The following is a 25,701-nucleotide window of genomic DNA, read 5'->3' on the forward strand; positions in this document are numbered from 1 at the left end:
CCACTTGACAGCAAATGTAACTTTCAAAACCTATTTATTCGCTTTTATCCCTGAACTTTTGAAGAACAATCCCTGAACAAAAAATAAATGTTACTTCAACTTCAACTCTAACCAGTTGAAAATGTAAAAAATAAATAAAAACAATAACATTAAATAAATAACATGTAAACATCAGCTAGATGAGGCTGTGTAGACTCAATGACAAATGCCACGTTCCATTTGGCCTCGGAAGTCGGAATTTCCCAGTTCCCAGTTGGAATTTTCAACTGGAACGCCCCTCGAAGTGGGATTTCCTACTGGGAAAGTGGGAGAAGCTTCACCACCCCCGAGTTACCATTCCAAGATGGCTGCCCTTCCTAGTTCCCAGTTCCGATTTCCGAGGTAAATGGAACGCGGCAAAAGTTTGCACCCAGGCTCAGAGCACTTAATTTTCCTTGGCTTTTTAAAGAAGAGCTCCAAGGCTCTGTTGTAGGGAAATTCTCCCAGAGGTGGCCCATTGATGCTTAGCAGCACAAATGCTGCAAGATGATCCCCCTCATCCCCCAAACACCCCAAACACCCCACTCCCTCCCTCCCCTCCCCCCGCCGTTGCGCTCATCATCACACAGGCTGTGCTGTGAAGGTGGAGAGATGCGGCGATGGTGCATTTGCAAAAAAAAAAAAAAAAAAAATTTTTTTTTTTTTTTTTTTTTAATAAAATAAAATTTTCAGGCGTGGCGGCTATGATTTAGCAGTGGCGGGCCGCCACTGCTGAATGAATGTAGAGGAAACACTGTATAAGATTGCAACACATTTGTATTTATATTTCCATCATAATATACAAACAAAGTTTGACTGATGTCCATTTTATGAAATATAATGTGGCGCGACCATTAATAAAACAACAATTTTTGTATACTGAAAACTTGTAAAAAAAAAGATGTCAAGATGTTAAGGAAATTAATTTATTTTAATGAATCATGGTTGCACCACATGACCTTTTTTAAGGCTAGTGCCAATTTATCTTGACAAAAAAACTCTGATGGAAGGAAGGAAAGAAGGAAGTAAGTAGGAAAGGGAGTGAGGAAGGGAGAAAAGATGGAAGGAAAGAAGGGAGAAAAGATGGAAGGAAGGAAAGAAGGAAGCAAGGAAAAAAGGAGAAAAGGAAGTAAGTAGGAAAGGGAGTAAGGAAGAGAGAAAAGATGGAAAGAAGGAAGGAAGTAAGAAAGGAGAAAAGAAGGAATGAAGGAAGGGAGAAAAGATGGAAGGAAGGAAGGAAGTAAGAAAGGAGAAAAGAAGGAATGAAGGAAGGGAGAAAAGATGGAAGGAAGGAAAGAATGAAAGTGAGGAAGGAAGTAGGAAACCGAGTAAGGAAGGGAGAAAAGATGGAAGGAAGGAAAGAAGGAAGAAAGGAGGAAAGAAGGAAGGATGTAGGAAAGGGAGTAAGGAAGGGAGAAAAGATAGAAGGAAGGAAGTAAGTAGGAAAGGGAGTGAGGAAAGGAGAAAAGATGGAAGGAAAGAAGGGAGAAAAGATGGAAGGAAGGAAAGAAGGAAGTAAGGAAGAAAGAAGGAAGGAAGTAGGAAAGGGAGTGAGGAAAGGAGAAAAGATGGAAGGAAAGAAGGGAGAAAAGATGGAAAGAAGGAAGTGAGGAAGAAAGAAGGAAAGAAGGGAGGAAGTAGGAAAGGGAGTAAGGAAGGGAGAAAAGGGAGAAAATTTTTATATGAATTTTTGTGTACACAACATTCTTAATGTTTTAACTACTATAATAGATGTTCTGTTTTTTTATTATTTTAAAATTGACCTGTTGAAAATCCTTATTGGTCATTGACCCGTATACCACCAGCATACGGAGATAATGAGAGATCTGACCAGCGTGTTGGTTTATTCTGTGTTCCAGAGGAAGTCTCTGAGAGACCAGTGGCTGATGGAAGGCGCCCCCCTGTCCCCGAGCTCCCTGAGCGCCCAGAGCCCCCGCTCTCCTCCGCGGGGGTCCCCATCGCCAGACATGGACGGGTACGTTCACAAGTACACTCAGCCTGTCAGATTGAGCGTGAGCGAGAGGATAAGTGTTGTTTTTCTGAGACGGACAGCCGAGCAGGCTGGGAAATAGAGAACATTCAGTTATGTTTATAGAGGGTTTGCATTAACGTCACTTCCCCACTGGACCAGCCCCCTTACTGGCACTGAGTGGTAAAACATCAGCAAAAACAGCTGCAACTAGTGGAGAAGACGGGATAACAGCAGATTATCGGCTTAAATTAAAGTCAGTTGGACTTGACAGTGACCCGTACAGTTACCAAGAACCAGTGGTCCATGGACATTAATATTTGGTACAGTTACCCCAAGAACCAGTGGTCCATGGACATTAATATTTGGTACAGTTACCAAGAACCAGTGGTCCATGGACATTAATATTTGGTACAGTTACCAAGAACCAGTGGTCCATGGACATTAATATTTGGTACAGTTACCAAGAACCAGTGGTCCATGGACATTAATATTTGGCCACGAATCCAGTTTCTTGATATTTATATGTATGTATATGTACTTAATTTCTACGGGATGATTTGGACCGTTTTTATTTCAGGGAGGGATGCCATCCTCCCTCATCCCCCCTCATCTCCAGTACTGGCTCTGCCTCACTTTCCAGCAAACTCCTTGAAAACACTGAAAAATGTCCTCAGTCAAGTTCAAACGTGCTCATTAAGGAAAATAATTAGTGTATCCTGCACCAGAGTCACCTGAATGATCTTTAACCAACTTTAAAGGATACGAAGCGTGATTGTTTCTTGGTTCTAAAGTCAGTTTTGCTGAGCTTTGTGTTCTTGTTTTGTGTCGTGTCAGGTTGGAGAATTGGCAGCTGGCGGTGGAGCATCACGAGCTGCAAATGGGAAACGGCCAAACGGTACAGAACCTGCATTCACACATGCATGCCCGGACGCAAACGGGGCTGGAATACGTGTCGAACAAGCTCGCTACATCGTCTTCCATTAGGCGGGAAGTTTCCCACGTCTTCTCTGTGTGGCTCTCAGCCATGCATAATGCATTTCCTCCGGCAGACCTTTGATGTACAGTAGCACCTCCTGTCCAAACGCAGGAGCCCAACGAATGCAAGCAGTTCTGTTAGGAAAACAGCCCGGCCGGCGCTTGATCCTCTTCTCCGAGGAGACGCTTCCCCTCCAGTCAAGCCTGAGTGTTTTTACCAAACCCGGCTGCAGCAGAGTCACCCGCCCCGCTGGGTGATCCGCTCCAGGGTCCGGGGTTTTTCTGTTATTAAGTTTGTCATCGTTATGTGTTTGGATTTTGACTTTTTGAGTCTTTTATTATTAATAATAATAATAATAATAATACATTTCATTTGTTAGACACCTTGTAGCACCCTATAATGTAATAATTGCACTTAACCCTTGTGCTGTCTTTGGGTCAAGGGAGGGGGAAGGGAGAAAAGAAGGAATGAAGGAAGGGAGAAAAGATGGAAGGAAGGAAAGAAGGAAGTGAGGACGAAAGGAAGGAAGTAGGAAAGGGAGTAAGGAAGGGAGAAAAGATGGTAGGAAGGAAAGAAGGAAGTAAGGAAGAAAGGAGGAAGGAAGTAGGAAAGGGAGTAAGGAAGGGAGAAAAGATGGTAGGGAGGAAAGGAGGTAAGAAGGAAGGAAGTAGGAAAAGAAGTAAGCAAGGGAGGAAAGATAGAAGTAATGAAGAAAGGAGAAAAGAAGGAAAGGAGGAAGGAAATAGGAAAGGGAGTAAGGAAAGAAGGGAGAAAAGATGGAAGGAAGGGAGAAAGGAGGAAAGAAGGAAAGGAGGAAGGAGAGAGCAGGAGGAAAGAAGGATAGAAGAATTGGGTCATTTTGACCCAAAGACAACACAATCGAAAATGTAATAAAATCCAATAATGTAATAAAATATCCTGACTGATATTGTAATAACATTTTTACCGATAATGTAATACCTTATTACATTATTGGGAATTTATTACATTTTCAGGTGGGTCTTTTTCTTTTTTTTTTTTTTTTTTTTTCTTCAAAAACTGATAATGTAATACTTGACAAATAATGTAATATATATGTTCATTTTTAGTCCAGAATTCCACATTTTGTGTTTTAAGTATCTAAGACCCCGTCCACACGTAGCCGGGTATCTGCTAAACCGGAGATATTTTCCTACGTTTTGACCTGTCATCCACACGAAAACGCAAATAAACGAAGGTTTAAAAAAAACTCTGGGCAAAGTGAAGATTTTTGAAAACTCCGTTTATGTAGATGCGTGTAGACACACACAACCGGAGTTTTGCGTTTTCGAACGTCACATTATGCGCCAAAACAACAACAAATCTGCTCTGACGTGCGACCTTTGTTTACTACAGAACTACAGATGATCCAGCATCTGTTCTCCAACGCCATTTATTAAATAAATGGTCTCTGGTCTTGACCACCGCTTACTGCGTTACACCCACACAGAGGCTACGCCGTAGGGTACGCGACTACGGTGTAGGGCCCGCGGAGCCGCGGAGCCCGGGAAGGTTTTTTTTTTTAAAACGATTACGTAATGTGGATGCAAATTTTTTTATAAACGGAGGGGGGAAATATTCGGTTTTAAAAATACCCGGCTACGTGTGGACGGGGTCTGAGAATGTTATATACACTGGACTTAAAACTCCAGAATGATTATTGGGTTAAATTGCAGACTTTGAGTACCATGTAATAAATTCCCAATAATGTACAGTAATAAGGTATTACATTATTGGTAAAAATGTTATTACAATATCAGTCAGGATATTTTATTACATTATTGGTGAAGTTATTACATTATTGGGTTTTATTACATTTTCGATTGAGTTAAGTGCAAATTTTATTACATTTTCAGGCGTTATTACATTTTCAGGAAATTATTACATTATAAGGTTCTACATGCCTTTCACGGCACTCAAGGCCGTACAACAATCGAAATACAAAAACACAATTTAAACAATAGAGAACAGCAAAGTTTGCAGCAGAACTCAAAAGACCATGTAAGTTGTAAGTGTACTTAGTTGATCAAAATCTCATTTGTGAAACAAACTTCACCAGTAAAGTCAAACATGACACTATAGACATGTAATGACAACCAAAAATCTTTGTAGGTGTGGGGCTGGATTCTGATTGGCTGAAGCTAGAATATGGTAGTTTCATATTTCTGTGATGACAAAAGCAAATTTATCACCAATGTCACACCGGATAGACTTTACAACAACATATAGTCCATTCTCCACTTATTTCCTTACTGTCCCAGTTTACATACAGGACTGTCTCAGAAAATTAGAATATTGTGATAAAGTCCTTTATTTTCTGTAATGCAAAAATGTCATACATTCTGGATTCATTACAAATCAACTGAAATATTGCAAGCCTTTTATTATTTTAATATTGCTGATCATGGCTTACAGCTTAAGAAAACTCAAATATCCTATCTCAAAAAATTAGAATATTCTAGGAATCTTAATCTTAAACTGTAAACCATAATCAGCAATATTAAAATAATAAAAGGCTTGCAATATTTCAGTTGATTTGTAATGAATCCAGAATGTATGACAGTTTTGTTTTTTTAATTGCATTACAGAAAAATAAAGAACTTTATCACAATATTCTAATTTTCTAAAAAAAACTGGTCAGCTCAGTCACTCCCCCTTGTGTCCAGAATGAGTTTGAATATGTGTTTGTTTAGATATTTTAGACTAATTTAGACTAATTAGATTTGTTTTTCAAAGCTTTCTTACGGAAACATTAAAACAAACTATTTGAGACGTATTTTAATTCCGTCTTGTTCCTTTTACCCACCAGGAAGCTGTAAAGGTGGCAGATGCTGAACCAGGTGGGTTGAATCACGTGAACCTCACGTTACTCTACATGTAGAACATTTTCATGGATTTAATGTTATTTTTCATAAATATTTCACGTCTGAGAACCTCAAACATTTCAAATATGCAACAGCGTTGAGGAGAGTTGGTCCCGGTTTCTTCAACGCTCACGTGATTTTTGTCCAATAATGCCGACAGTCTACGGCAAAGTTTGATTCACTTTTCTACACAACCCGCTTTCCTGCGGACTCGTTTCCATCGCTCCAAAAACGTCAAATTTAGGCCTGTTTTGAAAAAATCAATTCTCCGATTCTAAATCGATTCTCATATTATTTCCTAAAAATCAATTTGTATGTCTAAAGATCTTTTTTTTTTTGTTCATCATTACAACTTTTGGTACTTTTATGCCCAAAAAAGGAATGTTTTGTTGGACACAAGAATAACTGGTGCCATGTTTTTGCCTTTAAATATGTTTAAAGGACTGAAAACATTCAAGTTTTCAGTTATAATTGAATAAATTGACTATATTTCATTACTTTATATACTGTCTTGAGGTTATATTTGCATAAAATGCTAAAAAAAACAAATTCTCAAAAATTTAAAACCAAAATAGACCGAAAATGGACCCCACGATGTTTCTGAAAACAGTCGTAAAAATCGACTTGTATGTCTAAAGATCGATTTTTTTCATTATTACATTTTCGCCCAGTGAACTTTAATCCCAGTAGTCACGTCATTAAATTCACACATGCGCTTTTGAGTTGTTGCAATATCTTTCTTTTTTTTGCACTTTAAATGGATATTGAAAGGTTATTTATTCCTTAGTTATTTATTTCATACAAATAACTTTTGGATTTTTTTTGTTTTTGCCCAAAAAAGGATTTTTTTTGTTGGACACGAGAATAACCACTGCCATGTTTTTGCCTTTAAATATGTTTAAAAATATGAAAACATTAAAGTTTTCAGTTATAATTGCATAAATTAACTATATTTCATTGCTTCATATACTGTCTTGGGGTTATATTTGCATAAAATGCTAAAAACCAAATTCTCAAAAATTAAAAACCGAAAAACACAGAAAATTGAAAAAATAAAACCGATTTCATACGTCTCTGTTTCCTCCCTGGATCTGTTTGGTAATTCTGCCCCACGATGTTTCTGTTTCAGTTCTATCAGCATTCTGGGAGCTGATTGGTCCTTACAGCATCATTAGCTGCAATACTTGCTGTTGAATCTCAATATAATACTAGTATTAATATGTTGCAGAACTACAGTCATATCATTCATGCAACAGCTCAAAAAACAGTTTCAATAACACTAACCCAAATCAATATCGGAATCGGATCGAATCAAATCTTGATAATCGATTCTGAATCTTAAGAATCGGAATGGAATTGATTCTTGACATTTGAACCGATCCCCAGCCCTAGTCACCTTGTTCGTTGCTCTGATTGGTCGTAAAGCCGACCGACTGCGACGTTTGATGGGCCTCTCTTAGATCGGGTTTGTCAGACTACATCTTTCTAGATGTGGGTCTTTCCTTCTTCTTCCACCTCTCGTAATCACAGTTTTCTTGTGTCCACAGAAAGGATCCACGTCGTGCAGAACGGAGACGGAGGCGCAGCAGCGTTAGGTGGGTGTGCCGACCGTCATGAAAACGCCCCTCGCTCGGCTTAGAGGGAATGTGCATGACGTCACAGATGAGACTTCACAGCGGGTTAAACCACTGAGTGTCAGAAAGACTGAGTGTCAGAAAGACTGAGTGTCAGAAAGACTGAGTGTCAGAAAGACTGAGTGGCAGAAAGACTGAGTGTCAGAAAGACTGAGTGTCGGAAAGACTGAGTGTCAGCGTAAACTTTCAGTTTGAGCAACTGAAAAACATCTAAAATGGGAAAGAGCTGTTGTGCGATCGACTGTACTCATAGATTTAGCAAGAAATCTGAGTTATCGTTTTACAGACTGCCGAAAAATAAGCTTAAGAGAGACAAATGGATCACTGCAATTCACAGAAACAACTGGATTCCAGACACCGAAACGTGGATTTGTGGTTCCCATTTTGTATCAGGTAATGTTGGATTTTTGGGTAGCTAACGTTAAACGGTCAAATCATAAAGTTCGGTGTCCTCATCACTTTAATTTCTACAACAAATCCTGCCTTGAAGTCGGACCAAGCGTCAAGACTTTTATAAGCCTTCAAGCTTTGCTTCGTGTATTTCCCCGGCGTAGAAACTAAGTTCATATAAATATCAGAAAACTGGATTCGTGGACAAATATTAATGTCCATGGACCACTGGTTCTTGGTAACTGTACGGGTCACTGTCAAGTCCAACTGCTTTTAATTTAAGCCGATAATCGGCTGTTATCCCGTCTTCTCCACTAGTTGCAGATGTTTTGGCCACTCAGTGTGAGTAAGTGGTCGTGGTCCAGTGGGAAAGTGATATCCATGCATACGTCTATTCTGCTCCGTTTACATTCTCATGGCATCGCGACTGATGCCAGGCTGTGGGAGAGCACGAAGCAGCTTCATGTATTCACCCGTCACTCTGCATCCCGTCTCCTTATGAGACATTTGCATTACAAAGAAAAGAGAGATGTGCGTGCTGCATTTCTAGTTTACCAAAAGACATGCTGTGATGAATATGAATTTATGCTAACAAGCGCAACGGTGCATAAACTGCATTTTTAGAGGGCAGCGGGTACGACATGTCAGCCGAGACGCTCTTCAGCCTCTCAGGTGGAGAGGTTTTAACTTTCATGGGTCATCAGTGGACAAGAAAACTGCTAAAAAACTTCCCAAAATCTTTCATTCAACTTCAGTTCTAATAAAACTTCTTAACATTGAGTTTTTTTTTATTATTTTAAATGATGTCACTGATTTCATGAAAACTTTAAGGGCTGAAAAAGTTCAGCTGTGTCCCATTAAAACCACTTTTTATTTAACCCTTGTGCTGTCTTTGGGTCAAGGGAGGGTGGAGGGAGAAAAGAAGGAAAGAAGGGAGGAATGGAAGGAAGTAGGAAAGGGAGTAAGGAAGGGAGAAAAGATGGAAGGGAGGAATGGAAAGAAAGAAGGAAGGAATGGAGAAAGGGAGGTAGGAAGAAAAAGGAGGAAAAGAGGAAAGTAAGAACAGGGTGCTTGCGCAAGTCTTGAAAGTCTTAATAAGTATGGAATTTTGAAACACTGTTTTCCAGACCTTGAAAAGTCTTGAATTTTGTGTGAAAGTCTTAATAAAGTATGGGGAAAAAATGTATGGTAGAATTTTACAGTATGCTCAAAGGCATTGTGAAAATGTGAAATTCATGTACTTGTGATTTTCATGTTTTGAAACGTTTTCATCAGTAAAAACATAATTTACGGTGAATAATGCATTCGTTCATTGAATACTAGGCTATAAAAAATTCTAAGAAACATTTCTAATAAACACAATTGGTACAATCTCAACCAATGAAGTCGGCAGTAGGCACACAAGTATACAAGTACGTAAAGTTAAGGTCTTGGGAAAAAAAATATCAGTTTTAAAAAAGTCTGGGAAAAGTCTGGAATTTTAACTTGGAAAAAGAGCAAGCACCCTGAAGAAGGAAGGAGAGAGCAGGAGGAAAGAAGGATAGAAGAATTGGGTCATTTTGACCCAAAGACAGTTGAGGGGGGATGAGGGAGGATGGCATCCCCCCTGAAATAAAAACGGTCCAAATCATCCCCCCTGTAAAACTGCCATCCCTACTTTCCATCCCTTATGTCATTTCATCAGTGAATGTGGTTTTACTGCTATTTTAACATTTAGAGTCATCACCAGAAAAATAACACCAGAAAAATAACTTGACAATTTTCACCTGTTTCAAGTAAATTTTCACTTGAAATAAGTAGAAAAATCTGCCAGTGGGACAAGATTTATCTTCTTATTACAAGCAAAAAAAATCTGATTTTTCTACTTATTTCAAGTGAAAATCTACTTGAAACAGGTGAAAATTGTTGTTTTTTCCAGTGATGAATCTTGTTTTAAGTGTAATGAGATTTTTTTTTACTAAAATGAGACATTTTAACTAGAAATAAGACAAATATTCTTGTTAAGATTGTGAGTTTTTGCAGTGATCCATGTTACTTATCCTGTGAAGGACAGAGTCATATTGATAAGTTCAGAAAAGTGTTTTTATTGTTGTGTTTTGATGTATTTGATGTAAGCCCAGTGGATATTTAAAGCTTACAGAAGGCTGCATTTAACTGCTGCTATGTCATTCCTGCAGTATTTCTGCAGGTGTTTTGGTCACTGCTATTATTTGTAATATATTATATTATTTGTAATCAGCACAAATTATCTGTCCCCATATGATCAAATCCACCATTCCCCCTGATTTATTTTTACAACTCGAGTACTGGGCGAAACCCGGCGTGAAGTTGCATCTGTGACGTCATGCACATTCCCTCTAGAGACCAAAATATAAAGATACGTACATGAAGAATAAACAACTGGTGTAAAATATATGATTCAACTGTTCTGATGACGAAATGCTGACCTCTAATGAACTCTTGATGTTTTTGTTTGAAAAGAAATGCAATCTGTGACGGTTACTGACAGTTTCTTCCTCATTTTCCACAGAAACATCTACTCCAGGTTCCCCCACCTTCGCTGGGGGAGAGTTGAGCCCGAGCAGTCGATGCAGCTCCTCGGAGGAGAGGGAGTCGGTCAGAAACGGAGCCGCCGGAGAAGCTGCAGCCGCCGGAGAAGCTGGAGCCGCCGGAGCTGCAGAGAGTTTTCTGAGGATCAAGCTGGAACCAGAGACGGCTGAGTCGAGCCAGGTTTCATATGTCAGCATTTATGAGGAGGAAGAGGAGGAGGAAGAGGAGGAAGACGAAGGCATTCTGGTGACCAGGGCAGAAGTTGTGTACATCTCGGACGAATGTGACGATGTTCCCGAGGAGCTCAGGTCTCAGGAGCTCACGGGACCAGAGGAATCCCCTCCGATGATTAGTGAAGCAGGAGAGGACACGACGATCGAGACGGCTCCAGAAACCAAGCCCTCCTCACAAGATGAAGATGGAGACGAAGACGACGACGGCACGGAGTCAAGCAGCTCTGAAGATGAAGAGATAGAAACCGAGAGCTCGGATGAAAAGCTGCAGCTGCTGCTACAGTCACCGGCCGACGCTGCAGAGGGCGCTGCAGAGCTGCCGCCGCCTCCGTGCTCCAGTCCCGGGACGGAGACGGATCCAGATCCAGAGCCTGAGGCTCGGGGAGAAGCTGAAGCGGAGGCCGAGGCCGAGGTGGAGGCCGAGGCCGAAGCCGAGGGGGAAGCCGAAGCCGAGGCCGAAGCCGCCGCCGAGGCCGAGGCGGCTTCAGCGTCCAAACCTCAAAGTCCCGCCTCGCCGTCTGCTCAGTTCCAGGAGATCCCCCTCACCGAGCCCCTTCTGTCAAAAGCCAAAGCCTGCGACGCCGAAGCAGCGAAGCCCCGAGCAGAAGCAGAGGAGAGTTTCCCCAGAGCAGAGACACCCAAAAGCAAATCCTGCCGCTGCTGCTCCGTCATGTAAAACAGCTTTACAGCTCTTCGCTCGCTCTGCACCTCAATTCACAACTCATTCCCTCCAACATCTTTCTGTTTTATCAATTCTATTGTTTATTTTATTGACTCCGTTTTATCCAAAGCTGCAAAACCTTTTTATCCTGAATGTCGCTGCAGCCAGAAGTAAAGTGGAACACGGAAAGGGCTCGTGTTTTACTGAACTTTGAGCTTTTAAGTGCCTCGATTTGAGCTCGCCGTCTGGGACTGCACTGTTTTTGATAATAACCTTCCTCTGAAGTGGACTGAAGCGTGGAGGGTTTTTACTGAGCGTGATGTTTTCTGGAGCCAACTCGTCCACACAAAAGCCCCTCAATTTAAATTAAAATGTAAACTAAATACATGCTGTTTTTAAACTGTTGTATCCACATGTGAAGCTCGGTGATGCAGCACCGCTTTAATTTCATAAAAGCTGAGTTACGTTGTTGATTTTTTGGGATTTTATGAGAAATACTAATCAATCCGAGCGCAGTTTGTGACCTGAAGGTTTTCTTTGCTCTGTGACACTGTTTTATACGACAGAGTATTAGGGCCAAACTAAGACAAAAAAAAGATTGGAAATTACGAGAATAAAGTCATAATATTATGAGAATAAAGTCGTAATATTATGAGAAAAAAGTCGTAATATTACGAGAAAAAAGTCGTAATATTATGAGAAAAAAGTCGTAATATTATGAGAAAAAAATCATAATATTATGAGAATAAAATCATAATATTATGAGAATAAAGTCGTAAAATTACGAAAATAATGTAATAAAATTACGAAAATAAAGTCATAATGTTGCGAGAATAAAGTCGTAATATTATGAGAATAAAGTCGTAATATTACGAGAATTAAGTCGTAATATTATGAGAATATAATTTATGAGAACTCTAACAGGAAGAGCATCTTCTCCCGTGTTAAAATGAGGAATATTGAGCATCTTATGAAGTTATATTTATATATTTAATATTGCGACTTTATTCTCAAAATATTACGACTTTATTCTCAAAATATTAAGACTTTTTCTCATATTATTATTATTATTATTTTATTCTCGTAATTTTACGACTTTATTCTCATATTATTATGACTTTATTCTCGTAATTTTACGACTTTATTCTCACATTATTACGACTTTATTCTCAAAATATTACGACTTTATTCTCATATTATTATGACTTTATTCTCGTAATTTTACGACTTTATTCTCATATTATTATGACTTTATTCTCGTAATTTCCATTTTTTTTTTGTCTTAGTTTGGCCCTAATACTCCGTCGTAGTTTTAAACTAGTTTTGAATGGTTTAATTTATAAATAGCGAAGCACCACTGGAAAAATGTAAAGGACTATTTTAGAGGAGGAGGTATTTTTCTTTAGTCCCACCAAGTATAAAGGTCGTGTTTTTTTTGTCAATGAACCTTAAGGGGTCCAAGGTTTTCGTCTGGATGTAAATACTGTAAACAAAAAGAGCACATTGATTTACTTTTTGAACTTTAGACGTGAATCCAGAATGATTAAACTGGCAGTTGTGGTCCATCACTTTATGTCCACGCAGCATTTCTTTGACCGGGGCCGACTGAGGGGGAAGGTTTGAAACGAGCTGTTTTTGGACAAGCCATTTAAAGCAGCACTATGTAACTTTTCCACCTTAATCTAATATTTCATCATCATCATTGTGATGGAACATCAACTTCCAACAGGTTTAATGAACCTCTGTCATGGTCTGAGGGGTCTGTATCGCCTTCACTGGCACTATGTAACTTTGAGGAGCATGGTAGGAACCCTTCCACACTAAAAAACTACACATTTTTACGGCTTTGACTGCTTTACAGCCAGATGTGTCAAAAGTATTCACATTCATTACTCAGGTAGAAGTATAGATACTAGAGTTTAAAAATACTCCTGTAGAAGTTGAAGTATCAACTCAAGTTTTTTACTCAAGTAAAAGTATAAAAGTACTGGTTTCAAAACTACTTAAAGTATAAAAGTAAAAGTAATGTAAGGGGGAAAAAAGGCATTAAGGACAAAAGCCATTGAAAATGAATGTATCTTAGTATAATGCAAATATATTAAAGAAGCATATATGTGTACTATTGAGCATTAACATGTGTTTCAGAGAGCGGCAGATATGATGACTAGTTGCCTATAAGTATTGTAATGGTGCAAAAAGTCAAACTTCAGAGGCATGTTATCATTTATCCTAACCTTTATTGGAATGTACATCCAAGTTTAGTTGCAGGAATCTGAGGGAACGGATGTAAGAACAAAACTGGACAAGAACATCTGAAACAACCACAACCAAATTCACTCTATCCGGATGGAGCAATTTAACTGGATAGTTTTTATTAAAGGCCGAAATGAAATAGAGTAACGAGGCTGTTTTTAAAATGTAAGGAGTAAAAAGTACAGATACTTCCGTGAAAATGTAAGGAGTAAAAGTAAAAAGTCGTCTGAAAAAGAATTACTCCAGTGAAGTTATAGATAACCAAAATTTTTACTTAAAGGAGCATGAGGCTCTTTTTAAGAAATGAGACTCTCTAGCGCCACCCTCACCACGACGGCCGTTGGGGGTACTGCAGCCAACAGTGAAGCCGGCACGGGAGAACGGGGAGAACGCACATGCAGCGTCATGTGACGTCACATCCGCAGGACAGTGCGGGAAACTCGGCCCCAGCACTGCAGCACATTTTGCAGCACACAGCCTGTTCAAGGCAACGGAGAGATACACTAGAGGGCTCATTATTTTTGGTTTGGAACGCTTCATCTGACATTATTACTAGAAAACTTAAAACGTTTACGAATTTTTTTCATAAATCCTGCCTCAATCCTGCCTCAAGCTCCTTTAAGTAAGGTAACAAAGTATTTGTACTTCGTTACTTGACACCTCGGTTTACGGCATACGTCACTTCCCCCTCCTTCCCGATTCGTAGTCGATACAAAAGCTGGGCGGGGCGTGGAGCGCAGAGCTCAGCAGGAGCTGGTATCATGGCCGAAGCAGCGGAAAAAACTAAGAAACTAAGAAAATAAAAGTTTTATCGGAGGAGGCGAAAAAAGAAAGTGGGAGAGTAACAAGCTAAATGCCCGGACAAGAATAAACATTGGCCCGGTGTCGTGCCAAAAAGTGATTTCCTGCCAGAATCTGATTTGTGGCCGTGGGAGCGCGCACAGCAGCCCGTTGAGCGATAGCGTTTAAACGTCAGATTTTCAGATTATGAAGGTCAAGAATGACATCCAATCATATTTAGGCAGAAACAACTTTTCATTAACTGTATTTGGCCTTTAATCAATTTTTGGCAGGTAAAAAGACCCATTTTCAGGAGAGAAATCAACTTCTGGCAGGCAATCACTTTTTGGCACGACACATTTCTACTATTTTTCCTGAGAACTGTAAATTTGTGCAGGGCTGATCTGCAAAACATGCAGTTATTCACAGGTTATAAAGTATTTTTTTATTTTGTCAATAAGTATGTTGGACTACTAATTTATGACGAAGTCCCTCTAAAAAACGTGACAGGACAAAGGTGCAGTAGAACAAAACCAGGGCGCATTATCAAATGCACGCGACGGGGACAGGAGTTTTCCGGCAGTACGCGCTGGTGCTCATGGGAAACGTATTGTTCTTTCTGGTAAAGCACTACCGCTTTTGTCCAAAGGAGCCGCCAAACTCAACAAAAGCTGAAAGTTAGATTGTGCTGCTCTAAATGTTGGATGAAAAGACGTTTCTGTTACCTGAAATAGAGTTCCAGACGGAGGTCTGCAGAGGCGGCAGCAGCACGTCTCAGAGAGGCGGGAGGAGGTTTTCAAAGCTCCCAGAAACCCCTGCGGTACCGCCACCGAGCCGTGGGAAAGAAGACGCACTTGTGTTTCTTGTACCTTAAAATAATTCCTGCAAAACTGAAATCTGCCAATCTTTAATTAACTGCTGCATCAAAAAAAAAAAAACGACTAACCCTGCACAGCAGATAAGAGGTGGCTGGTTGTCTTGCAGTCAGTGTGGTTACAGGCAAGGCAAGTTTATTTGTTTAGCACAATTCAACACAAGGTAATTCAAAGTGCTTTACATCAACATTAAAAGCGGCAAGACAGTAAATAACAAATAAAATGAAACAAAAATGATAAGAAAAGAGGTAAAAAAGTAATAAATAAAAATAATAAATAAAGAGGTGAAATGCACATACAAATCCAGTTACTGGCAACACTCTAGCTAAGGATTTATGGTTTTATAGTTTTATTTGGACCCCCATAAGCTACAGCAAAAACTGCAGCTATTCTTCCTCCGACAAAATACACAGTACATTACAACAAAAAATTAAAAGCAAACCTAGCATGCTAGGTAGCATAAAAAAAGAAAGGAAAAACAGAAAATAAAGAAAAAATAAAGTAATTCTGTTTAACATTTAGATATAAATAAAAACAATACATACTCATACATTTTCTAACATCAACAAATTCAAACAATGTAGTTATCATAGTTTGCACCAATAACAATTTTTTTTTTTTTTTTTTACCTTGTCTGCACACATATTAATGATTGATACCATGACGGTAGAAACCAAAGGTATATATATGTTCATTATTACTATATTTAATATATATACGCATACATATGCGTACACATACATAAATATACACATACAAACCCAGTGTTTTTTTTTTTTTTTTTTTTTTTGGGGGGGGGGGGGGGTGACGACATCAACTGCCAATCCAGGAAGCAGGAACACACGGAAACACACGTCAAGCACTGGAAATCTGCAACAAAAAAACCACAAACAAAGCACGAAACCGGCACGGAGCCGACCAAAACATGCACAGCAATCGACCCAAATCTTGAGATCTGATCGCAGTCTGAGCTAAGCTGTCGCTACCTAACCCCAAAAACTACAGAGCAAGCATGCAGGTGAACAAGCCAGTGTGTATGTCTATGTGTGTGTATGCGTGTATGTATATGATCATGCGTGTGTGTGTGTGTGTGTTTGTGTGTGTGTGTGTGTGTGTGTGTGTGTGTGTGTGTGTGTGTGTGTGTGTGTGTGTGTGTGTGTGTGTGTATATGTTTGTGTGGCTGTGTATGTTTGTGTATATGTACAGGTATGTGACTGAGTGGCTATGTGTGTGTGTGTGTGTGTGTGTGTGTGTGTGTGTGTGTGTGTGTGTGTGTGTGTGTGTGTGTGTGTGTGTGTGTGTGTGTGTGTGTGTGTGTGTAATAAACCAAACAAAGCTCCACCTGAAGTGTATCTATAGTGGGGGAGGGGGGGGGAGCAACCCCGCCACCCGCGAGACCAGAGGCCGACACGGAAGAGCCCGGAACCCAGGCCACCAGCAACCCCACAGAGGGGAGAAGTAGGAGGGAGGCAACCCACCGCCTGCGAGCGCCCCCCCCCCCCCCCCCCCCCCGGCGGCGGCCGAGGGGGCCCCCACGGCGCGGGAAGAAGCAGCCAGGGATCCCGCGGCGGCGGACCGTGACCCAGGCAATCCCCGGCCACCCGGTCAGGGCCGGACACGTGGCCAGGAGGCCCTCACCCTCCAGGCCAACGACCCCCACCCGGCAGGGGGCCAGCCTGCCCGGAGAGACAGAGCCGCCCCGACCGCCGACGTGGGCAGGCGCACCCGCCCCCACAAAAGTGGCCCCCCAAGACCAGAGGGGCGCCCCGCCGCAGAGGCAGCGGGGGGGACCGGAGACGGGCCCGGAGACGGGCCCGGAGAGAGGGAATCCCCCAACAGGGCGACACCCGCGCAGGCCCGACAACGGAGGGCCCCAGACCCAGGCATCCCATTCATTCATCCATTCACCTATCCGATACCTATACTAATAATAAGATATACTATTATAATAATAATATATACTATACATAATAATAATAATACTACTAATACTAATACTAATTATAATAATAATAATAATAATAATAATAATAACCACCTTTGTATAATATAATATTGATAAATTATTAAGTTTTGTTGTCCTGCCAATGGAGGCTCATATCCTCCATGGCAGGACCCTTCCACACCGCATTCTCACCGACACAGACACACAATCACGCACCGTTTCCCCCTCCCCGGGGGGGTCCAGCACCGCCAGAAGGCACCCCAGGCTGCACGGCGAGCCCCGCCAGGCCCGGGTATCCCGACCCACCTATCCCAGGCCGGCGAGGGAACGCCGGTGATGTGGGACCCCCTCCCGCCCCTGGTGTTGAGTGCATGTGATTAATGCCATAAAAACAGGGAGGGGGAGGGCCAAGTATCGATTGACACCGACCCCCCCCCCTCCCGAACTACGTGTCCTTGTCAAATGTATTTATTAAGTGTTGAATGTGCAGTGTCTACTTTGCTGTTAAAACTGTGAGGCGGGGAGTGCCGGGCCGCGCGGGACAATGCCCCCCACGTCTCGGACCCCCCGCCCCTTCGCCTATGTGCGTATGAATCGTGTAGGGGGGGAAGGAGGGGGAGCGGAGGCCGAAGCCAGGAAGCAGGACCAGCAAAGCCGGCCCTGATAAGACACCCGTGCCCCCCCACCGGCCATCCAGTAGACGGGGGGCCGGCCCTCCGAGCCGGGCCAGGGCCCCATCGTACCTCCACGGGCACCCACGGCGCCGCCAGAGCCCCCAGACGGAGGGGGAAACGGTCCAACATCCTCCCATTCATACTGACAACATAAGACATAGACACCTGGGAATGGTGCCACCCCGCCGCCGAGCCCGCCCGTGCACCCCCCGGTCAGGGGAGGCCCGATCCCCGGACCCGGCCCCACCCCCCCCGGAGCCACCCCGGCGGACACCCCGAGGGTCACGGAGTCCCCACATCCGCAGGGGCACGCGGCCCCCGCCCAGCAACGGAAGACCAAGGCAGCAATGCCCCCCCAGCGCAGACAGCCACCCCCCACCCAGGCAGGGCCGGGCCCTCCGAGTGGGACCCCCACGTCCACGGCCCAGCCCCCCCCGGGAGACCCGGAGACGCCCCAGCCAGCTATATATATATATATATATATATATATATATATATATATATATATATATATATATATATATATATATATATATATATCTGGAGGACCGTTCGGCGCCTCAGAAGGGGGAAGCAGTACTCTGCCGGCACTGTTTACGGTGCGGGTGGGGAGCTGTTGACTTCGACTGGGGATATTGTCGGACGGTGGAAGGAATATTTCGAGGATCTCCTCAACCCGACTGACATGCCTTCCACTGAGGAAGCAGAGAGTGGGAACTCTGGGGCGTGCTCATCCATCACCCAAGCCGAGGTCACTGAGGTAGTTTGTAAGCTCCTCAGTGGCACCGGGGGTGGATGAGATTCGCCCTGAGTACCTCAAGTCTCTGGATGTCGTACGGCTGTCTTGGCAGGTCTTTGACACGCCTCTGCGACATCGCATGGAGGAAGGGGACAGTACCGCTGGGGTGGCAAACCGGGGTGGTGGTCCCTCTGTTTAAAAAGGGGGACCGGAGAGTGTGTTCCAACTACAGGGGGATCACACTTCTCAGCCTCCCGGGGAAAGTCTACGCCAGGGTACTGGAGAGGAGATTACGGCCGATAGTTGAACCTCGTATTCAGGAGGAACAATGCGGTTTTCGTCCCGGTCGTGGAACACTGGACCAGCTCTATACCCTTCGCAGGGTGCTCGAGGGTTCATGGGAATTTGCCCAACCAGTCTACATGTGTTTTGTGGATCTGGAGAAGGCATTTGACCGTGTCCCTCGTGCCATTCTGCGGGGGGCTCAGAGAGTATGGAGTCCGGGGCCCTCTACTAAGGGCTGTCCGGTCTCTGTATGATCGAAGCAGGAGTCTGGTTCGCATTGCCGGCAGTAAGTCAGACTTGTTCCCGGTGCATGTTGGACTCCGGCAGGGCTGCCCTTTGTCACCGGTTCTGTTCATTATTTTTATGGACAGAATTTCTAGGCGCAGCCAGGGGCCGGAGGGGTTTCGGTTTGGGAACCTCAGGATTTCATCTCTGCTTTTTGCAGATGATGTTGTCCTGTTGGCTTCATCGGACCGGGACCTTCAGCATGTGCTGGGGCGGTTTGCGGCCGAGTGCAACACGGCAGGGATGAGAATCAGCATCTCCAAGACTGAGGCCATGGTTCTCCAACGGGAAAGGTTGGCGTTCCTTCTCCGGGTGGGTGGAGAAGTCCTGCCTCAGGTGGAGGAGTTCAAGTATCTCGGGATCTTGTTCACGAGTGAGGGAACGATGGAGCGGGAGATTGACAGACGGATCGGTGCAGCATCCGCAGTTATGCGGCCGATGTACCGGACCGTCGTGGTGAAGAAGGAGCTGAGTCGAAAGGCGAAGCTCTCGATTTACCGGTCAATCTACGCACCTACCCTCACCTATGGTCATGAACTTTGGGTAGTGACCGAAAGGACAAGATCGCGGATACAAGCGGCCGAGATGAGTTTCCTCCGCAGGGTGGCTGGACGCTCCCTTAGAGATAGGGTGAGGAGTTCGGTCACCCGGGAGGAGCTCGGAGTCGAGCCGCTGCTCCTTCACATTGAGAGGAGTCAGCTGAGGTGGCTTGGGCATCTGTATCGGATGCCTCCTGGACGCCTCCCTAGGGAGGTGTTCCAGGTATGTCCCTCCTCCCTAGTAAGGTGTTCCTTATTTTTGTCCACTTAAAGCACTGGCTGTAGGTACTTAAAGAAGTGTTTGTTAGGTATATCAAACTTCTTTTTTAAATCATCAAACGACATCAGAATGTTGTCTTTATATAAGTCTAGAAGTTTGGTTATCCCCTTATTTAGCCAACCTGTAAATCCTTTATCTTGGCCGGGTCGAAGTTTTCATTGCCCAACACTGGAGATAAACATGACAGCACAGGCAGATCATCCAGATATTTATGTACCTCATACCAGACTGCGATAGTATTTCTCACAAAAGGATTGTTTGTTTTTTTTAATAGGGTTTTAAGTGGGGCCGAGTACAGTATTTAACGTCAAGCCACCGACCTGCAAATTTACTGTTTTACCTACATCATCAGAATCGATTTTATTTCCCCTCTGTGTGCCAGCGCTGCGTGGAAGACCGTCCTTTCCTGAAAGGAATTCTTTTTAACATTTTATTTAATATAGTTTGAAGCATTTAAATATGTGTTTGCTGTCATAATTTAACAAACCAAAGAGTTTGCCATTTGCCTTGATTATACAGGACTATCTCAGAAAATTAGAATATTGTGATAAAGTCCTTTATTTTCTGTAATGCAAAAATGTCATATATTCTGGCTTCATTACAAATCAACTGAAATATTGCAAGCCTTTTATTATTTTAATATTGCTGATCATGGCTTACATCTTAAGAAAACTCAAATATCCTATCTCAAAAAATGTGAATATTCTGGGAATCTTAAACTTAAACTTTAAGCCATAATCAGCAATATTAAAATAATAAAAGGCTTGCAATATTTCAGTTGATTTGTAATGAATCCAGAATGTATGACATTTTTGTTTTTTTAATTGCATTACAGAAAATAAAGAACTTTATCACAATATTCAAATTTTCTGAGACAGTCCTGTATTGTTACATATCTATTTAATAGTAAACTCCTGTGCTCCTGCACACACTTTTCCTGCATTATTCAAGTTCAGTGGGTTCATCTGTGGCTTTGGTCTGTTGTTCATTTTTGATAGATAATATTGATGGAATTGTAGAAGAGTTCCACGAATCGCAGATAAAGCCTGAGCCAAACGGTAAACAACCACTGCAAACAATGCATCATCCATTGTAGAACTTTGTCCTTGCTTTCCCAATGTGTACACCTGCATGTCTAGGGGGTGATGATTTAGTCCACTTCCAATATTGCAAAACATTTTATGATACAACTATAAAATCAGAAAAACCTCTTTGGCAGGCATCATTTTCAAAGGGGACGTTGCGCTTACTGAGCATAAAAAGAAAAGAAAAGAAAATCGTTGTTCGACTCCTTTGAGGGGAAGATGGGCATTTGTTGCTTGCAGTCTGAAAAATACAGATGTTGCAGACGACCTGAGATGCAAAGACAGCATAAATGTTGATCTGTACAATTCCTCGTACACCCAAGCCAACCGTGTCCATGGGAAAACCATGGGTTTTTATGAGCGCTAAAACCTGAAAATGACGGTCAGGACCTTCAACTTTACTCTGACTTTCTTCCATACGTCCTGAAAGGACTGTGTAGTTTTTGCATATGGACATGGGATTCCCACTTACAAGCCACTGGGTTTCTGCTGAGTTGGAGGAGATGGAAGAGTTCAACGCTATCGTAGGAGGCCTCCGCCTGTTGTCATGGAACCCACCAAGGATGTTTGTCCATAAAAGCCAACATCCTTTAACATCCAATAAAGACGGGAGTCAAAGGCAACAAGCCTCGTTTAGCTTTCTGTCAGTATAAATCAAGAAACACAGACTTGATTTATATTCCTAAATGTTGCAAAACATGAAATACCATTTACTGCAGCTGCTGTAATTCAAAATAAAAATCAAGACTTACGACAAGAAACATATTGAGAGAAGCTTCTTTTTCCTCAATGTGGTTTTTAATAGGCTTGCTACATTCTTACCTTTAGCTGATTCATTATGATGACTAAGCATCTCTTAGTATCAAGCTACACAAAGAAATATTGCTGTAAAAACTGCATCCCAAAGAGCTCATTTGTATCATGAAAACAAATAATGTGGAAGACCTGTACACACCCACAACAGGCTGGCACCTCCTCCTCATGCTGGTCACACACCGCTGTGGGGCGGCGTCCCATTCTTCAGCCAGCGCGGTTGTGTTGGTCCTACCGGGACCAACGACGCGCCCAAGCTGATCCCACAAGTGTTCAATGGGGTTGAGGTCAGGACTGCTGGCAGGTCTCCATCCTCTCTACTCCTAAATTCTGGAGGTGGTTTCTGATAAACCCGCTCTGGGGGGGGCGAGCCGTGTCATGTTGGAGGATAGAGTTTGGTCCCAGACTGTGGAGATATGGGATGACCACTGGTTGCAGAACCTCGTCTTGATATCTCTCTACAGTCAATCGCCTCTAATGATGACGAACCTAATGTTTCCAGCGTGGCTGATGCCGCCCCCACACCATCACACTGCCTCCACCAAATGATGCTACTCTATCGGTGCAAACTTTGACCCTACAATCCAAGAGCTGTAGGCGGAATCTGGACTAATCACTGAACATAATGTTTCTCCACATGTTCAGGTTCCAGTGCACATGTTGCTGACAGTAAAGGGCAGTCATGGCAGGCCTCCTGGCAGCACTATGAGGCCGGAGATTGGCTGTGTGCAGGCTGTTCCGGATAGTCCGCCGTCAGTCATATCGTCCTGCAAACCTTGACTGTAAATCTGTAGAAGACAGCTTACAGTACCTTATGGTGCTTTTCCACTGGTACCTACTCAGCCTAGTTCGGCTCGCCTCCACTCGGTTTGGCGCCTTTCTACTACGGGTCTACCCATGCCGAGTAGATACTGTCTTTGCTAAGGTTCTAAGCGGCTGAGTCGGCTGTATCTGACGTCATCACACTACATTTCACCAATTGGTCGGGGGTTGGGAGTCAGACGTCTGAGTCAGGATGTGACATCAGCTAAAGAGCGACTCTGACGGCGGCTTCTTGTTAATTTTATTCGACCAGCAACGGCAGCAGAAGTCTGTTTGGTGATAAAACTCTGAGGGTCAGATGTTCATAAACCTGGTGGCTGAGGAGAGAACAAAAAAGGGATCTAGACGGGCGATAAGGAACGACCAGGTCCACCAGGAGCTCTGTCACTTCATAGCTGCTCGCGGCTCCCAACGGACTTTTCAGCAGTGCCGTTTAAAGCTTCTCTCCCTCTCACTTTTTAACTTGATATCGAACACAAGTCATGGATCCAGCAGCACATCTATCATCTATCATCTTTAGTGTTGTTGTCTTCTTTGTTTAGATCACACAATCAAATACGTCACAGCAGCTTCACTCCAACCTCCTACTTCTGCTCCAGGTGCTGAATTGTTATGGAAAAGAAACTTGGCTGAGATGAGTAGAGCTGAGTAGGTACTAGTGGAAAAGTGCCATTAGTGCCTGATTGGCAGCAACTGGGGATACCAGAAACTCAAAACAGGAGTCAATAAAAGCCGTTGGTACCTAAGTGCTGACAGGATGAGGACACAGCCTTCTTGGAGTGCCTACTTTGCAGATTGTCTCTGACATTCCCTGTTATATGGAACTTGGCCTTCAGTTTGGAGATGGTACTAGAGCTCACCCCAAACAATGCCGCAACTGGGGTTTGTGGGCCACCAGCTTGAAGTTGCTCTGTCGCACGGATCCTATTCAAAGCAGTCAAACGTGGCATGCCAATTCTTGAAGCACAGTTACAGTAAAGACAAGGCACGTTTATTTGTTGAGCACATTTCATGTACAAGACAATTCAAAGTGCTTGACGTAAAAACCATCCATCCATCCATCGTCCGCCGCTTATCCGTTCCCAGGTCGCGGGGGCAGCAGCCTCAGCAGAGATGCCCAGAATTCCTTCACCCCAGACACTTCCTCCATCTCTTCCTCCAGCTCCTCCGAGGGGAGTCCGAGGCGTTCCCAGGCCAGCCGAGAGACGTAGGGCCCGATTTACTAAGATCCTAAATAAAGAGTACTAAATTGCGTGTGCACTGAAAAAGTTTGCGCGTGCTGTTGTTGCGTGGTTTGCGGGTGATCAACTAAGATTGCGTGCGCAATTGATAACAGGTGCAAACAGCAGTATTTAAATGAGGTGTTGCGTGTCTTAAGGTTTGCGAGCGCAAACTCTGCGCCATGGAGAGTGGATGGAATGCACAGTCACAAGTCACAAGCGCAAAATGAAATTGAACGAGTTGGAGTTAGAGATATTAGTGGAAGAGGCAAATAAACACATTCATGAACTACAGCAAAGAAATTTAAACATTACCAAAAGAAACGCAATATGGGAGAAAACCTGCGATAGAATAAATGCAGTTGGTAACACAAAAAACGGAAAAACGGCTGGTTTTTCATATTTCAATTTTAGGCACAGATCAAAAATACGAAATAGAAAAACGGGCCACAGGACCGAATTTGATTTTAATATTGAATTGGTCGGGTTTGCGTGACCCGGCGGTGCTCGGCATGATCTGAGGAGAAAAAGACAATCAGACACAGAGCTGGAGAGCGCTTTGATTCATCTATTTATGAGTTAAGTTGATATTCAGATGTCCACAGTATATTGCAAATATTATATATTATATAGCAAACACTGACAGTAAATGTGTGACAGACGGGACCAGCATATGGCCGAAAGAAGAGAAGAGAAGTGTTCAGAACAGTGCACAGAGCGCACACTAAAGGCTGATTTATGGTTCCGCGTCACACCAACGCAGAACCGACGGCGTAGGGTACGCGGCGACGCGCACCGTACCGCGACCCTACGCCGTCGGCTACGCCGTCGATTTAACGCAGAACCATAATTCAGGCGAAGCTGCAGTCTCTGCGCTGATCCTGACACAGCGGGTCGGAGCGGATTTGGTCATGATGTTTAACCTGTGTTTTGTGATTAATAAGCACGGGTTTTAATTAAATGTAATTTACGAAGGATGATTTCACGTTCAATAAGATAAGTAATCAATAAAATACAAAGTTTTGGCACAAAGGCTTGGCCTGCTTGTGGGCGAGTGGAGGGGGGCACATTAAAAGAAGATATAAGGCAAAGAACTAAAGAAAAAGTGGCCTTTAATAAAACTTGTGCAACCATTTTTAAAATAACATGCAGCAGAATAAAGACTCTCTCTGCGTATTCTTTGATTTTGGATGTCGCCTCCTTGCCACAATAACGGCAGCAGCAGATTAGCACCTTCCTTTCAAACGTATTAAATACAGACACAATCACAATACGCGCAACTACTTTCAGGCTTGGTAAATCTCATTGCGCGTGGTAAATGGAGCAATTTGCATCTTCCCCTCCCAGTATTTAGGATTTCTGCCGGGTACGCCCCATATTGATTATTCATCAGGGCAAAAGTACTAACTGAATTGCGTGTGCAATTTTGCGCATTTCAGAGACGCAGTCGTCTTTGCACGCTGTTAGTAGATCAGCTCGCACATTGGTTTGCGGGTGCTGTCAAGTTTGCACACGTTTTAACACACGCAAACCTTTAGTAAATCGGGCCCATAGTCTCTCCAGCGTGTCCTGGGTCTTCCCCGGGGTCTCCTCCCGGAGGGACATGCCTGGAACATCTCCCTAGGGAGGCATCCAGGAGGATCCGGTACAGATGCCCAAGCCACCTCAGCTGACTCCTCTCAATGTGAAGGAGCAGCGGCTCGACTCCGAGCTCCTCCCGGGTGACCAAACTCCTCACCCTATCTCTAAGGGAGCGTCCAGCCACCCTGCGGAGGAAACTCATCTCGGCC

The 25,701-nt window shown here is 43.2% G+C and overlaps 1 protein-coding gene across 1 annotated transcript in view; it reads left to right on the forward strand.

Annotated features, from left to right (window-relative positions):
- The window catches only part of palm3 (paralemmin 3), a 77,477-nt gene extending 65,555 nt beyond the window's left edge, over positions 1-11,922 (forward strand). Inside the window, exons 4-8 of the mRNA XM_061728806.1 lie at positions 1,878-1,993; positions 2,825-2,885; positions 5,794-5,824; positions 7,396-7,443; positions 10,403-11,922. Of these exons, the coding sequence (XP_061584790.1) occupies positions 1,878-1,993; positions 2,825-2,885; positions 5,794-5,824; positions 7,396-7,443; positions 10,403-11,331 (1,185 nt within the window). The 3' untranslated portion in view covers positions 11,332-11,922. The remainder of the gene's footprint in view (positions 1-1,877; positions 1,994-2,824; positions 2,886-5,793; positions 5,825-7,395; positions 7,444-10,402) is intronic.
- Positions 11,923-25,701: the final 13,779 nt, after the last annotated feature.

Source organism: Cololabis saira, chromosome 1, assembly GCF_033807715.1.
Source record: "Cololabis saira isolate AMF1-May2022 chromosome 1, fColSai1.1, whole genome shotgun sequence".
In the NCBI taxonomy this organism is placed as follows: Eukaryota; Metazoa; Chordata; class Actinopteri; order Beloniformes; family Belonidae; genus Cololabis; species Cololabis saira.